General features: G+C 44.1%; 2 protein-coding genes across 2 annotated transcripts; one reads left to right on the top strand and one right to left on the bottom strand.

The window, feature by feature from the left end:
• Nucleotides 1-684: 684 nt before the first annotated feature.
• LOC129596779 (uncharacterized) lies at nt 685-2,064 on the top strand. Its single transcript, XM_055494123.1, has 3 exons — nt 685-864; nt 958-1,267; nt 1,492-2,064. The coding sequence occupies exons 1-3, from the start codon at nt 685-687 to the stop codon at nt 1,941-1,943; spliced, it is 942 nt and encodes a 313-aa protein (XP_055350098.1). The 3' UTR covers nt 1,944-2,064.
• Nucleotides 2,065-7,221: 5,157 nt separating this feature from the next.
• On the bottom strand, nt 7,222-9,150 carry LOC129596778 (uncharacterized). The gene has a single exon (XM_055494122.1). It carries the CDS (start codon nt 8,326-8,328, stop codon nt 7,222-7,224), a length of 1,107 nt encoding a protein of 368 aa, XP_055350097.1. The 5' UTR covers nt 8,329-9,150.
• Between the last annotated feature and the right edge of the window lie 4,896 nt (nt 9,151-14,046).

Genomic DNA, 14,046 nt, shown 5'->3' with positions numbered 1-14,046 from the left:
AGCGGCTAATCGAGGAATCGTATGTCGTCCGGGAGGATGCGGAGATATTTGCGCCAAGGAGGCGCTGTAGAGTCTGGTTTGGCCGTAAGAATCCTGTAGGCTCCCAAAGATGTCCGGGCATGGTGTAGGCGACTGTGACGCCTGGGGGGCCAGCTTTCGGAGCCGCTCTGTCTGAAAACGAGATAAGGCATCAGCTATGCCGTTGTCTGCACCGCGAACGTGTTTTAAGGTTAAGGTAAAGTTATTAGATTGTGTTCGCACGTACAAAATGCCCTACGATAGACCATACGATATACGATAGGCTCGTGCACGTCATCACAGCGTACCCTTATCGGATCGTTTGACGATAGGAATGACGGTAAGTCGTGATCCTATCGTTATGCTTTCGTGGGCGTAACGTTTGTCCCTGCGAAATTGCAACCGCCTTAGCTGGCATATACTTGGTAATCCGTCCGCTCGATCTTGTGAATTCCAGAATTTTGATTGGTTGTTTCTGTATCCATGTACATCGCTGTGTAAACATAAAAGAAATGGTAATTTTTTTAAAAAACTCTAACGATTTAATTCAAAACCAGAACTCTTCCCACATCCTGTGGATTTATTTGGCGCCCGATTGCGAAACGATCTAAACGTCGAATTTTTGAGACGGATTTGTAGACTGAGTCTGACTGTTAAGTTATCGCGATGGATGCTGAGACAGGGGAATCTAACCAAGATATCCCTAATGTGCGCCCACTGAAGTGTCGGTTCAACGCAACCTCTGACCTGGCTCTTCTTGATTTAATCAAACACCACAATCCTTACGTCGCTGATAACAGGACTGCTGCCTGGAAAGACATCGTGCAATCGCTCAACGAGACAAAGGTAAAACTTAAGTGAAAACTAGTTGACTAGAACTGCATTTATTTAGATTTTAGCCGTGCAATGGTACGTGCAGCTACAGCTACCGTTTTGCAGATCTTCCCGAAACCTCTCACAGACAGAGCCGTCAAGGAACGGTTTGCAAATTTGGTAGCCTGGTTTAAAGTCCAGGATTTGCGGAATAAGAGCCGGAGTGGAAGTGAAGAGCAGTACGGGCGGATGGAGTCCCTTCTGACTGGATTGTGTGAACTTATTAAAGACTGCGAAGAAACAGAAGCGGAAAAAAAGCGCGCTGCCACTGAAGCACAAAATGAGCGGCAGAAAATCGCGAAACTCATGAAGAGTGCGGGCGAGCACGGCCGAAAAATTCCGACAGATGAAGCTGAACACTTAAAACTGGCAACTGGTAAGTATTCAGTACGAAATAATTTAAACGTACCCTTACGCTAAAAGCATTTATTCACCTTAATATTTATTAAAAATAAATTATTAGGTTCTGCAAACAGTATTTCCGTCCTATTTATTTGGTTATATTTTTATTAGCCTCTCATAATACTCATATTTTTCTGTTACAAAAAGTTCACAGTACACTTCTATGAAATATGGATAATTTGTTTTATGCCTTTCCAGATGCCGCATCCTCATCGGAATGTCTGGATAAAGTTGAGTGGATGAAAGAAACAGGATGCGATGAACAGGACTGGGAAGATGAAATCCGGTGTCGTGAAGCTGGGAAAAAGATTCTTGTGAAAAAAAGAAAAGTCTCGCCCAGCAAGTTTAAGCTTGGTGGATCTCCAAAAAAGATGGCGGAGAAAAAGATTCGCACGTCGCGCTCGAATGCTGCTCGCTCTCAACACGCGGAATCCGATGAGAAATGGCTCGAATATTTTAGAGATTCGGACGCCAAAAAACTGGATTTTGAAAAGACTAAAGCTGCAGAGGAATTAGCGATTAAAACAAAGTTGAGTGACGATGCAAAGGAGATTCGGTTAAAAGAACTTGAAGTGGAGAAACTGCGTCTGCAAGTTGAACTGAAAAAATTGGAGAACGAAAAATTACTGGAAAAAAATTTTGGGATGTAATTACTGCGTATTAAAAATCCGCTGAACTATTTTTAACGATTACTAACACTAATTACAATTCGTTGTTACTTATTATACTCATTAGTACTCAAACTTTATTCTCTCAAATATTCTTCCAGAAGTGGTGGCTCTAAATTAAAGTACTGACTGGCTTGATTGGGGTACAAGCAGTTTCTGCAATTTGTCAGTAGTACAGCAACCCTAAAAATCTTATTCACTGGTTTTTCAAAAATTTTCATTTGTTTTCTGTAATCTACGAAAGCAAACTCCTTGACAACTTCTTTGAACCCCCACTCCACTGACTCTCTTACTGTTGACATGGCTTCATTCAGGGCGTATTTTAAGGGATTAGTCGCTGTCTCTGTTTGAGAAAATGGTTTTATCAACAAATCTTTTCGGCCGTATCCTGAATCTCCATAAATGTAATAGCGCTGGTCGAATGAAGCTTGTTTTTCGCGAAAGTGTTGCAAAAAATTGCTTTCGGCAAACATTTTACTGTCGTGCATGGATCCTTCTTTCGCTCCAAAAAGGTTACCGATCATACCTGTTAAAAATATAATAAATAATTTAAGAATGTTTTTCCCTGCTGTGGTTCATTGCAATTTTATTGGAGAATGCTTATGTAAGTACCATTTGGAAACAGCACAGACTGCCATTTTGTACAGTGAAACCTTTTGTGGCCACTATACATAATACGCTGGTGTCTCTTCGGCCGACATATTTCTCTTGCTGTCCCATCAATGAATCCAATGACACCCGGATAGACTCCGCCTTTCGCTGTGATGGCGCGAGAGAACTCGTCAAAATCTCCCTGCGTTAGCCAAGGCTGATCAAGGGCAGAAAGCAGTCGGGACCAGTGACAGTCGACCAATCGCAACGTATGATAAAAAATTCGCGCCAGAGACCCATGAGATCGTCCCAAAAATATTCCGAAGATCACACCATCGATTGGGATACGACATCCTTCGTAACAAAATACACAGGGCTTCTATACCAGTACATCTATCTCGTTCTACAGTACGAACGAGATCCGGAATGCGCAAAGCCATCCGCAGGCGCTCAATATCATCCTTCCGCACTCGAAACATCCTCCAACAATCCAAATCCGAGAAACGGTCGAGATGAAACGGTTTTTCGACCCAAGCCTCCTGCTTTTCACGGTAATACGCTTCATCCTGTCTTCTTTTAAGGAGTCTTAATGCTATAAACTGCCTTCTGTCTATTCGCCCCTGATCTCAATAAATGGGCAATAATAAAGAAGCGCATTTTTACTCAAAGAAATTCGAATTCAAGTGTTAAAAGTGCTGCGACATCTAAGATCTTCCCAAAATTTAAAATGCGTGGTATATCGTACGGCCGCAAACAGTTGCGAACACACAAGTCTTCTCCGGTGCACTTCCGATGCGGTCGGCACCGGACCGTATATGGTTTACCGTCTATTGTGGCTGTACGGCGAACACAATCTATTGCAGTTACGACATACATACAGACATACAGACAGAAGGACGACATTTTTTTCATTTCTGTTGAATTAAAACATCGGCGCTACCGTCGATTAAATTTAATTAGGTACCTGTCTTGCCCAATTCTTTTTTTTCTCAATATCGAACTTCTCGATCTCGCCCTAACTTTTTGGCACCAGTGCTTCTTGTTTTTACTGTTTTATTTATCTATTCCTGCCTGGTTCGCTTTCCTGCTTTCTTCGAAGCCTCTGCTGCCTGGCTCAGATGGAACTCAGGTTGGCGTCACAAGTTAATTACCTGTTAATGCGCGTGGTTTCGTCGCAACAGCTTACAGCATACTGTAAGGTTGCCGATGCGCGCTGTTTGAGACGTGCCGCTTCAGTTTCTCTCATTGTGGGTTTAGTGCCGGTAGTCCAAATAGGAAGCCTCGCTTCAGAGTCACCTGCACGACTCAAGAAAGGCATCAGCCTGAAAAGACGTAAGTGCCTAGAATACTCAGTCTGGGCAAGATGTGCCTGTAATTTGTGGCGCTGTCGTGTATGACTATCGTGTAGTACAGCAACCGCGGTCTACGATGTATTGCTAGTTGTCGTGGCTGTTCGCTACATTACTGGGGTCAGGCAACAGATTGTATCAACACTGCATCGGCTGATAACGGCCCGTTTTCTGTACGGAAAGAGAATTACAGGTATTAAAAGGCCACGTTATCAGGAAAATGGTAGCTTGATTTTGTTTTTCGCTAATTTTTGACGGCCTGATCATCAACACCGCGCGCCGAACTTGCAGGAGACCCTGTACTTCCAATGTTCATAATTACAGCAAGAAAAGACCTTTGTGCCGTTACGGTGCAAGATCAGGCAGCTGATTAATTTTACTATCTGAGCGGAACCTTTACGGCTTTGTGAATGCGTACGATTGATCATTTTAATAAAACAACAGAGAAAGAAGACGACAAAATGTAATGATTGTGACCGGTTTTTTTTCGAAATCCCGAAGTACTGAAATTCCGATTTGCGGAAACTGGATCATTCACGCTGATTTGGCTCAACTTCCATAAATTTCTCGCTCGTTACAATATTAGCACGAAGAATACGGTGCTGTCACTGCTGCCGTATTATCACAACGGATTACTACTATGGGATATTATTATCACCGTGAATTAATACGGATTTACGCGGATTATTATTGTCACTGTGGATTACTATATTACATATTATCGATGTGGATTAATATTATCTCATGCCGCGGATTAATATCTTATTCTGCCTATTCTGGAGCCGTTTGTTCCCTTTCAATCGCGCACAGTCAGGTATTGTGCACTATGCTATCTTATGCATTGGACTGATTGATTAATACTAATTTTCTGGTACGTTTTTTAAAACCGGTTTACGATAAACATTGAGGCTGTTTTGCAATTACTCTTGATATATCTCATGCGTTACATTACGGAATGCATGGAGATGGGGAAAAGAGGCGGTAAATCAAGAGAGTCATTACCACGCCATTGCTGGTAATAATATAAGTAACGTTGATAATACTTATGCCGGTCAGTGGTCACGCTACTGAGCACTGATAGCCCGGCTGTTTTCGAGAAGTGCCATCTACTCGCTCGGGTCGCAACCAGGCTAAACCATTAGCCACTGTTAACGTGAGCAACTGGCGACAAATAGTGCTATACCGGTTTGCTGGTTCCTGCTGAGACGGCACCAGAACCTGAGAGCCGACAACAGTCGGTGTGAAAAAACAAACTTGGGATCGGAAGTTCGAACAGGTGTTCAAATCACACGTGTTATTTCTTGGTCTGTGTGAATAAATATAAGAAAAATGATTGCATCCTATTAATTTGCATTCGCTTTCAAATGGCGGGACGGTATTGAAATTGGGCGTTTGCAGGATGTCGGTTGTTTGAGAACGGGCTGTAGCAGGCACATCCAGTGCGCTGTACCGCTCAGCGTGACAGTCCCGAATGCCCGTGTAGCGGGTGTGCGGGAGCATGCCAGCTGGCCGTTCCCCTGCAAGCCGAACCCCTTTTTATTGTGAACAAATGTACGGTACAAACACATCACCGCACATAGGGCGGGTGGGTTGGGAAAACAGTTTGGACTTGCAGTTTGCGCTAAAAACCATTATTCGGAGCAAAGCTGAAGTCAAGTGTAGACATGTAATGAAATGCCGAATATGAATGATTAAACACATGCTATACAGCAATGTAAGGTAATACTCTACTATAGCATCATGTGTAGGATGTTGCCACGGAAACCAGCGGTGGGCTGTCTGGGAAAACAACTGCCGCTCATGCAAATTAACCGCAATTAAATAAATTTAATTTATCTTTAATTTGCATTCGCTTTCAAATGGCGGGACGGTATTGAAATTGGGCGTTTGCAGGATGTCGGTTGTTTGAGAACGGGCTGTAGCAGGCACATCCAGTGCGCTGTACCGCTCAGCGTGACAGTCCCGAATGCCCGTGTAGCGGGTGTGCGGGAAACAATGTAAACATGCTCCAGTATAACTGTTTTTCATAGGGTGACAGAAGGGAGGAGCAGTCGATGTTAAGTTTCATAATTCGCATATGATCGATAGTAATTGGTAGTCTACGATCAGAAACAGTACCGCGCAGACGCTTGTAACCAATGAGACATTGTGAAATATTCGGTGCATTGAACTCAAAACTGAGACCACATTCTCTGAATGCATTAAAAAGTGCTGATAAATAAACTTTAGCTGATGAATAAGATAAGCCGCTTTCGAAGAGAAATGCCACGTAACGTAATACGGTAGATTTAGTAATGTGTGCCGAAGACAGGCGAAACTTTCTGCAAAACTCAATAAATCTGTTTAACGCACTCTGATAAGTTTTCCGGGAAGATGTCGCAATATGATTAGAACGCAGTTTATTAATAGTTGAGTCAAGAGAATTTAATGATACATCAGGTGATAATCGTAAAGCTCGCGCAAGATATTTTCCGGCACTGGCGTGGGGTTCAAATCGGCATTTGGCGCTAACATGAGAAATCGATTTATCTGAAAACGGGACAAAGCATCAGCAATCTTATTATCGATACCAGATATGTGCTTAATCGTCATTGTAAAATTAACTCGTGCTGCTATGGCCACCATTCGCCGCATCAGCTCCAATACAATCTTGCTTCGCGATTTATAATTTTCCCACGCCTGAGATGCACCAAGATTGTCACAGTGGAAAATTACTTTTTTTCCTTTTAACTGTGATCCCCATAATGTAAGCGCTACAAGTATGGGAATGATCTCAAGGCACTCTATGGAAAATTTAGCGTCCAAAATATTAGGTGGCCAGCGTAGCTGAAACCATGCGCCGTTAAAATAACCACCGCACCCAAGCGTAGAAGAAGCATCAGTAAATAACTGAATCGCATCGCAGCGAGTCCAGTTAACCTCTAAGAATTCCGCTGTGCCGTTCCATTTTGGAAGAAACTCCAACCACCAATCAACATCTTTGTGGAAGTCGTCGTCAAGAAAAAGTTTTTCCGCATTAGTGACCGATGACAGATTAGCAATCAGCCTTCTCGTAAACAGCCGACCGACCGGCACACATTTAGACGCAAACATAAGAGAACCGATTAAGCTCTGAAGTTCGGTACGAGTACATACAGTTTTCGTCTTCCACATAGTGAGCATGGTCACCATTTCAGTCAGCTTGCCATGCGGTAAGCTAAGAGTTTGCGAAACCGAATCGAGAAGGATGCCGAGAAATTTTAGTTTGGTAGATGGGCCTTCGGTTTTTTTAGTAGCAAGCGGCACGCCCAACAAAGTGCAAAGGTCACTAAATTTAATCATCAGCTGAGAACAAAATGTGAGTCAGAAGTAGTGGCTAGAAAGAAATCGTCAACATAGTGTAACATGTAAATATGACCAGTTTCATGCACAAAGATCCAGTGTACAGCATCAGAAATCAGACAGAACAAATACGGAGAGGAACGCGAACCAAAAGGAAGAACAATATCAAAGTAGAAAAGACCGTTACACTGATAGCCAAGCAAATGCCAGTCAGCCGGTCTAACAGGCACCAAACGGAACGCATGCTGAATGTCGAATTTAGCCATCAACGCACCTTTACCCAGCTGGAGAAGGAGACGTACTGCATCGTCGACGCTACAGAATGTTAGCGAGTAATCATCTTTGTTGATGTAATCATTAACGCTTTCTCCAGTTGGGCGAGACATATCCATCAATATGCGGTATTTTCCATCCGGTTTAGGCCTGACGCCGAGTGAATTTATAACGAATGTACTAAATGGCGGAGTAATAAATGGTCCGACTGAATGCAGTAGTGAAACTTCCGTATCAATTTGATTTTGGAGGTGCTGTGAATACATACGAGCGGACGCTGCATTAGGAGTAGATAGAGTACGAACGGGACCGCGATAACCGATATCCGCTCCAGAACGCAGTACCTGCAGTACTAATGAAACGTACGGTCGATCCGGGTGCATTTTTAGAAAATGCGCAAATGCATCCGCTTTCAGTGGCGTAATGATGCTATTGGGCACCGTTGCCTGCTTTTGCTTTGCACTGTGGTTCGCGATGCTCCCGCTGACCGCAGTTGGCACATCGATGCTGGCGGCCGTAACGGCAAAATATACCAGTTGTGCAGTGTCCTTTGTTCCAAAGGTGGCAGACTTCGTCGATTTTAGATCCCCCGTTGCCGGCGGGGAGGTTGAGAAAAGACTGCCCAACCCAGGAGGTACGGCGGCTGCCGGCATTACTGCGCAGCAGCAACGGACATTCCGGTCGAATATGGCCGAATTCACTACAGTGGTAGCACTGGATGACGTTGGTTCGACTCGCACCAATAACGGGATGATCAGTATCATGCCCGACAGGTTGAGATAAATATTCTGTATAAGCATCATCGTTCTTTCGGGACCACTGCAAAACGTCATCAGGGTTGCGACAGACTGCAAGCCGAAACTGCCGGTCGTAAGCAAGCCATTGTTCGGTTGCAATGCCTTTCAGCGCGGCTGTCTGAGCAATGTGATCCATGTACTTAGACATCGGCAAGCTCAGTTCCGGATGCACTGCACACCGATACATTTTAAGAACATTAAATGCTCTGAACCACTGGTGGAAATCGCGAATCGGTTCGGTCTTTGCCGCGGATGCCTTCGACGTGGATGGTGCATGTGACATGCAGATGTTGGGCAAAAGGTCACTGAGGTTTACGAACTCTTTCTTACTGAACAATTTGTACAGCAAAGGTTTGTCAACGGGTGTCAGCAAAATCTTAACATTTTCCGGTAGAGAATCGAAAATTGCAGTCGCTTTACGGCTAAGAGTCGTAGCAGCATTACCGGTGAATGAGACGCCGGGATCATCGCTTACGGTTACTGCATTACCTGGGTCAGACACAGGTGATAGGTCGCGCAGGCGGTGCTGTAAACTGGCGGACTTGCCGGACTTGCCGGAGTTCTCGATTCGAACACGGCTTGATAACGGAGAAAACGACCGCACACTGTTGTCGGATGCCGGAACTACTGTGGCGACGGATGCCGATAGATCAGCGATCTGTTTCTTCAGTAGTTCTAATTGTTGTTCCATTGCCGATTTCTTTTTGGTGATACCGGGATTAGTAGTTGCGCTTCGGGTGCTTCGTCTTGTGTTGGTGACACCACGTCCGGATCCGCGAGGTCGCCCACGCCCACGATTCGAACTGCCACGTCGCCCGTCAGGTGCCATAATATGTGCGGGTACAGAGGTAGTGCAGATAGAAAAACACGAGATGATGTGTGCAGTATAGCAATACTCCGATCAGTTCAGACGAACGACTCAAACTTGCGATCTTGGACAAAACAGTTTGGACTTGCAGTTTGCGCTAAAAACCATTATTCGGAGCAAAGCTGAAGTCAAGTGTAGACATGTAATGAAATGCCGAATATGAATGATTAAACACATGCTATACAGCAATGTAAGGTAATACTCTACTATAGCATCATGTGTAGGATGTTGCCACGGAAACCAGCGGTGGGCTGTCTGGGAAAACAACTGCCGCTCATGCAAATTAACCGCAATTAAATAAATTTAATTTATCTTAAATAAAAATAGTACCATCTTTTGTCTGGGCTTTTGTCGGCAATCATTATAGACTGGGCATGGTGTCAGAGGGTGCAGGTTGCCGGAAAAATGATTGCACCCTATAAATAAAAATAGTACCATCTTTTGTCTGGGCTTTTGTCGGCAATCATTATAGACTGGGCATGGTGTCAGAGGGTGCAGGTTGCCGGCTTACCGGTTGCCGAATGGGCTCGTTTGAAACTGAAATGCTATACAGCACCGTGCACCGTGCAGGGGTGCACTAAACTGCTTGAACAATATCACACAATCAACCCGGGCGGTTGAAAGCGAATTTCGTCAAAAAACGACTGACTGTACTTCGATTACTGCCTTATATGGGATCCCCTCATATTACTCTCACTTACCGTAAAACCCGATATTAACGCCCTGGGCTTGTATTTTTTCAAGAGCTTCGGGAGGGGGCGCTTAAAACCGCAGGGGGCGTTTATTACGGGGGGGCGTCTAATATTTCAAATGATTAACGCGCCCCTGTTATTTAAGCATTAACGAGACTAGTATGTATGAACATTAAAGGAATAATTCAGTAAATAAGAAATCTGTTAGAAAATCATAGTTAAATGGGAGTGCATAGGTTGAATTTAACTAAATTAGCAAGAAGTACCATTCAGACTGCACCGACAACAGACTACAAAAGCGCGGGTTCGCAATTTTTTAGTCGCCCCGGGGCGATAATTTCGGGGGGGGGGGGCTTTTATTATTTCGAAAGCTTTGAGAGGGGGCGTTTAAAACCGCACGGTGCGTTAATTTCGGGGGGGGGGCGTTAATATCGGGTTTTACGGTATCTGGGCTCCCGAGTAATATGAGCAACCCTCTACATGGGCGGTTACGTTATTACTCACACTTTCGCAGCTGTTATTAGTGTTATTACGGACTGAAAATTTTGATTTATTTAAATACTTATTTTGCCAGCCACAAAGCCTAGTGAAATATAAGTACGCTAAAGAGTTTAAGACGATCCGTTTGATAAATAGATATAAGTAATATATATAAATGTAATTCGGATGTGAAATTTCGGAATTCTTTGGTATGCTCACTGCTAAATCCGGTTGAAAAAAAAGTGGAAAAGCGAAAAGCCGAAAAGGGCTCTGCTATAAATCCGATAAATATAATTTGACGGGTACTGCTAACTGGCCGGGAGCCCAGATAAGGGAGAGTAATATAAGGGGAGCCCATAGAAGGCAGTATTCGAAGTATTGTTTCATAATTTGAAATTATTGGTGAGTTTTCATAATTTTTGTCAAAAATATGACACCTGAGATTTTGGGGGATCCCTCCAAATCAGCCCAGTTCTCCCGTGCTCAAGGGGGAATGCCCCAAAATTTTAAGTGTTGTTTGGGCGACCGCTCGTGGTCGTGGATCTTGAGGATGCGAATTTCAAAAATCGTCCTTAACGGTTTTGTTCAGAATTTTTACGACGAATTTAACGGTGTTTTCAAAGAATCAGCAGAAAAAACTTTAGGAGGAAGTCACTTTTGAAAATTTAACGGGGTTCTCGATACGGGCCTGATAGTAACAGGGTTCTCGATTTTGGCAATGGTCGTTATCAACCGCCCGGGTTGATTGTATGATGCTGTTCCAGCAGTCCAGTGCACGCTTGCACTATGCATGGTGATGTATGGCATGGATTTGGCGCAGTGTAAAAAATGGTGCCAACTTGAGTCGACGATACAGTAAAACACTGTTTTGGCAGGCTATGTGACTGCAAGACAGCGAGCGTTAGACAGCTCCGTTCACTTTGCTTGTCCACGAAAGTTACGATACACCAGTCTAAAAAGGATCCGTTGTGGGTTAAGTCGTTACGTTTAGCGTCATTAAGCGCCGCACTGTGCGATTGTTTGTTATGGTCACTAAAGATGAAGAGAAGCATTCACGGTAAAATCGATGGGGTAGCGCCCCAAGTGGTCGCGGGACCTTTCGTCGTGGGACACTTCGCCACACGTTTTTCGTCGCAGCGGTTAATTTGTTTTGGGACAACTCGTTTTGCAGCCGTTTTACTGCGTGATATTTGGTCGGGTGACTTTTGGGGAATCGAAAAATTATCGGCATGTTATAACAACGAACAGGCATATGACTATTTGCCAAAAGAACGAGTTGTCCATGGACGAAATGTCCGTAAAAATAAATATCCCGTGACGACCTGTCGCGTACCCCATCGTTTTATTCGTGTATAAATAAGTACACGTACAGATTACGTTGTACTGTGTTTCAACAATGCCCGATGTATAAAGGGATTTTTCTAGCGAAACTGAAATATCCTTGTGTACCGTAGATCGTATTTCGTCAAACACGCGCCATGCAGTTTTGGAGTGCGGGTGTGAATACTGGTGCCGGGTGTTCACGTTTGAGAACACGCGTGCCGGGCGGGGATTTTCACGTTTGTGGGAATTTGTGACGATGGGGTCACGGTTCACGAATATAGCTAATGAATAATATACTAATACAAGTATAAAATTTGCAGCGAATGCACATAGACAAACAATCCCGGCATCAGCACAAATCCAATCTCTCTCCAATCTCCGTATTACGATCACACCGAGAACGTTTGCTTTGAATTTATGTCCGTTGCGAAATATGGCACGTGTACTTTTGAGTCGCAGCGGCAGTTCCAACTGTAGGCATTAAAAGATCACTTTATCGGGGAAAAAGGTATATCAAGTGGTTTTGCTTTTCGCCTAATTTTTGAGGGCCTGACCAGCAAAACCTGCTTCCGAACTAGCAATAGGGCACGTACTTTCTTTCTTTCTTTCTATATATAGTTTCTGTTACACCCTGGTCACGCCAAGTTGGCGGCATGGCGTTATATTTTTCTGCCGGGTCATGTCGCTCATGTTTTCCCGATCTTCGTAAAGTTTTTGGTGCAGTTTCCTTTTGCGCATTTTCTGAACATAAATTCACGAGACCTGTCGTTGTGATGCCGCGAAGAACACCTTCGGAAGGGAAGGCATCGATGGAACGAGTCGTGACAGTGGTTGAAAAGCATTAGTTCAACCCGAAAATCAGAAAAGACTTTAAACGCTTGGAACCAAGCTTAGTTGAATGACCATCACGAGAGCACTTTGTGAAAAAAAACTCAAATTCAACGGTTTGACCAAACCTGCAAAACGGCCAGGGGAGAAAAATCGTTTTTCCGCCCAAAACAGGCACTGGCCGAAAAAAATGATGGCGGTCGTTGAAATACTGTTGCTATGGAGCGTCGCGCGATTATGACGCCAATGGTGATAAAAAACTTAAAGCCCAACCCCTTATGGCTCGTACTTCGTGGCTCATGGTTAGGGAGACCTTACCATGGTTGCAGGGTGACCTCGCGAAAGAAGGCTTCGTACAGTTTGGCCACGCCTACAGTGATACCGCTGCCCCGCGCCCCGGCCCAGGAGGGGCTTCAACTTAATGGTGTAAAGTGTATCCCGAAGGGTCACTAAATGGGTAAGGCAGAAAATTTGGTGCCCTTTGAATACTGCATAAGCAGAAATTAAAAACGAATTTTGTTTTAGAGGAAGGCCAACACGGTAGTTAAACTGACCAGTGTAACATTAAATACACTTCAGTCCTTCTTTCGTATTAGTTCGTTTTTGGGTGGACCAAAATACAGCCAACGTATCAAAGGATTATGGTTCCTAGTAGATATAGGTATAGTTTAGTGTTGACGAATGTAACATTAGATACACTTCAGTCCTTCTTTCGTATTAGTTCGTTTTGGGTGGACCAAAATACAGCCAACGTATCAAAGGATTATGGTAATGAAGAACTTTTCATATTTACGAAAAATTTGAAGACAATGACAACCACAGCCGGCCCACAGCAATGCAGCAAAAGTTATAAAATTTCACGATTTTCTGTCTGTACTTCTATAATTAAACAGTAAGAAGGCAGTGATGTTCCGGCAATAATGCCCCCATGCCGGAAACCACTAAATTAATTCCGGCAATAATGTCCCCCATGCCGGACTCCACTAAACTCGTTCCTGCAATAATGTCCCCCATGTCGGGCACCATTAGATTCATTCCGTCAATAATGTCCCCCATGCCGGACACCACTAAATTCTTTCCGTCAATAATGTCCCCCATGCCGGGCACCATTAGATTCATTCCGTCAATAATGTCCCCCATGCCGGGCACCATTAAATTCATTCCGTTAATAATGTCCCCCATGCCGGACACCACTAAATTCTTTCCGTCAATAATGTCCCCCATGCCGGGCACCATTAGATTCATTCCGTCAATAATGTCCCCCATGCCGGGCACCATTAAATTCATTCCGTTAATAATGTCCCCCATGCCGGGCACCACTAAATTCATTCCGTCAATAAGGTCCCCAATGCCGAACACCACTAAATTCGTTCCGGCAATAATGTCCGCCATGCCGGACACTACTAAATTCGTTCCGGCAATAATGTCCCCTATGCCGGGCACCAATAAATTCATTCCGTCAATACTGTTCCCCATTCCGGACACCACTAAATTCATTCCGTCAATAAGGTCCCCAATGCCGAACACCACTAAATTCGTTCCGGCAATAATGTCCCCCATGCC

Source organism: Paramacrobiotus metropolitanus, unplaced genomic scaffold (genome assembly GCF_019649055.1).
Source record: "Paramacrobiotus metropolitanus isolate TYO unplaced genomic scaffold, Prichtersi_v1.0 Parri_scaffold0000095, whole genome shotgun sequence".
NCBI classification, from domain to species: Eukaryota; Metazoa; Tardigrada; class Eutardigrada; order Parachela; family Macrobiotidae; genus Paramacrobiotus; species Paramacrobiotus metropolitanus.
Note: the sequence above shows the minus strand (reverse complement) of the source record. Positions and strands in the feature narration are given on the sequence as shown.

What these genes read in the sequence shown, in the direction of transcription:
- LOC129596779 (XM_055494123.1), top strand. Translation starts at nt 685, where the DNA reads ATGGATGCTGAGACAGGGGAATCTAACCAAGATATCCCTAATGTGCGC. An exon ending in AATCGCTCAACGAGACAAAG is followed by an intron (nt 865 to 957) that starts GTAAAACTTAAG and finishes ACCGTTTTGCAG; the next exon opens with ATCTTCCCGAAACCTCTCAC. An exon ending in ACACTTAAAACTGGCAACTG is followed by an intron (nt 1,268 to 1,491) that starts GTAAGTATTCAG and finishes ATGCCTTTCCAG; the next exon opens with ATGCCGCATCCTCATCGGAA.
- LOC129596778 (XM_055494122.1), bottom strand. Translation starts at nt 8,328, where the DNA reads ATGACGTTTTGCAGTGGTCCCGAAAGAACGATGATGCTTATACAGAAT.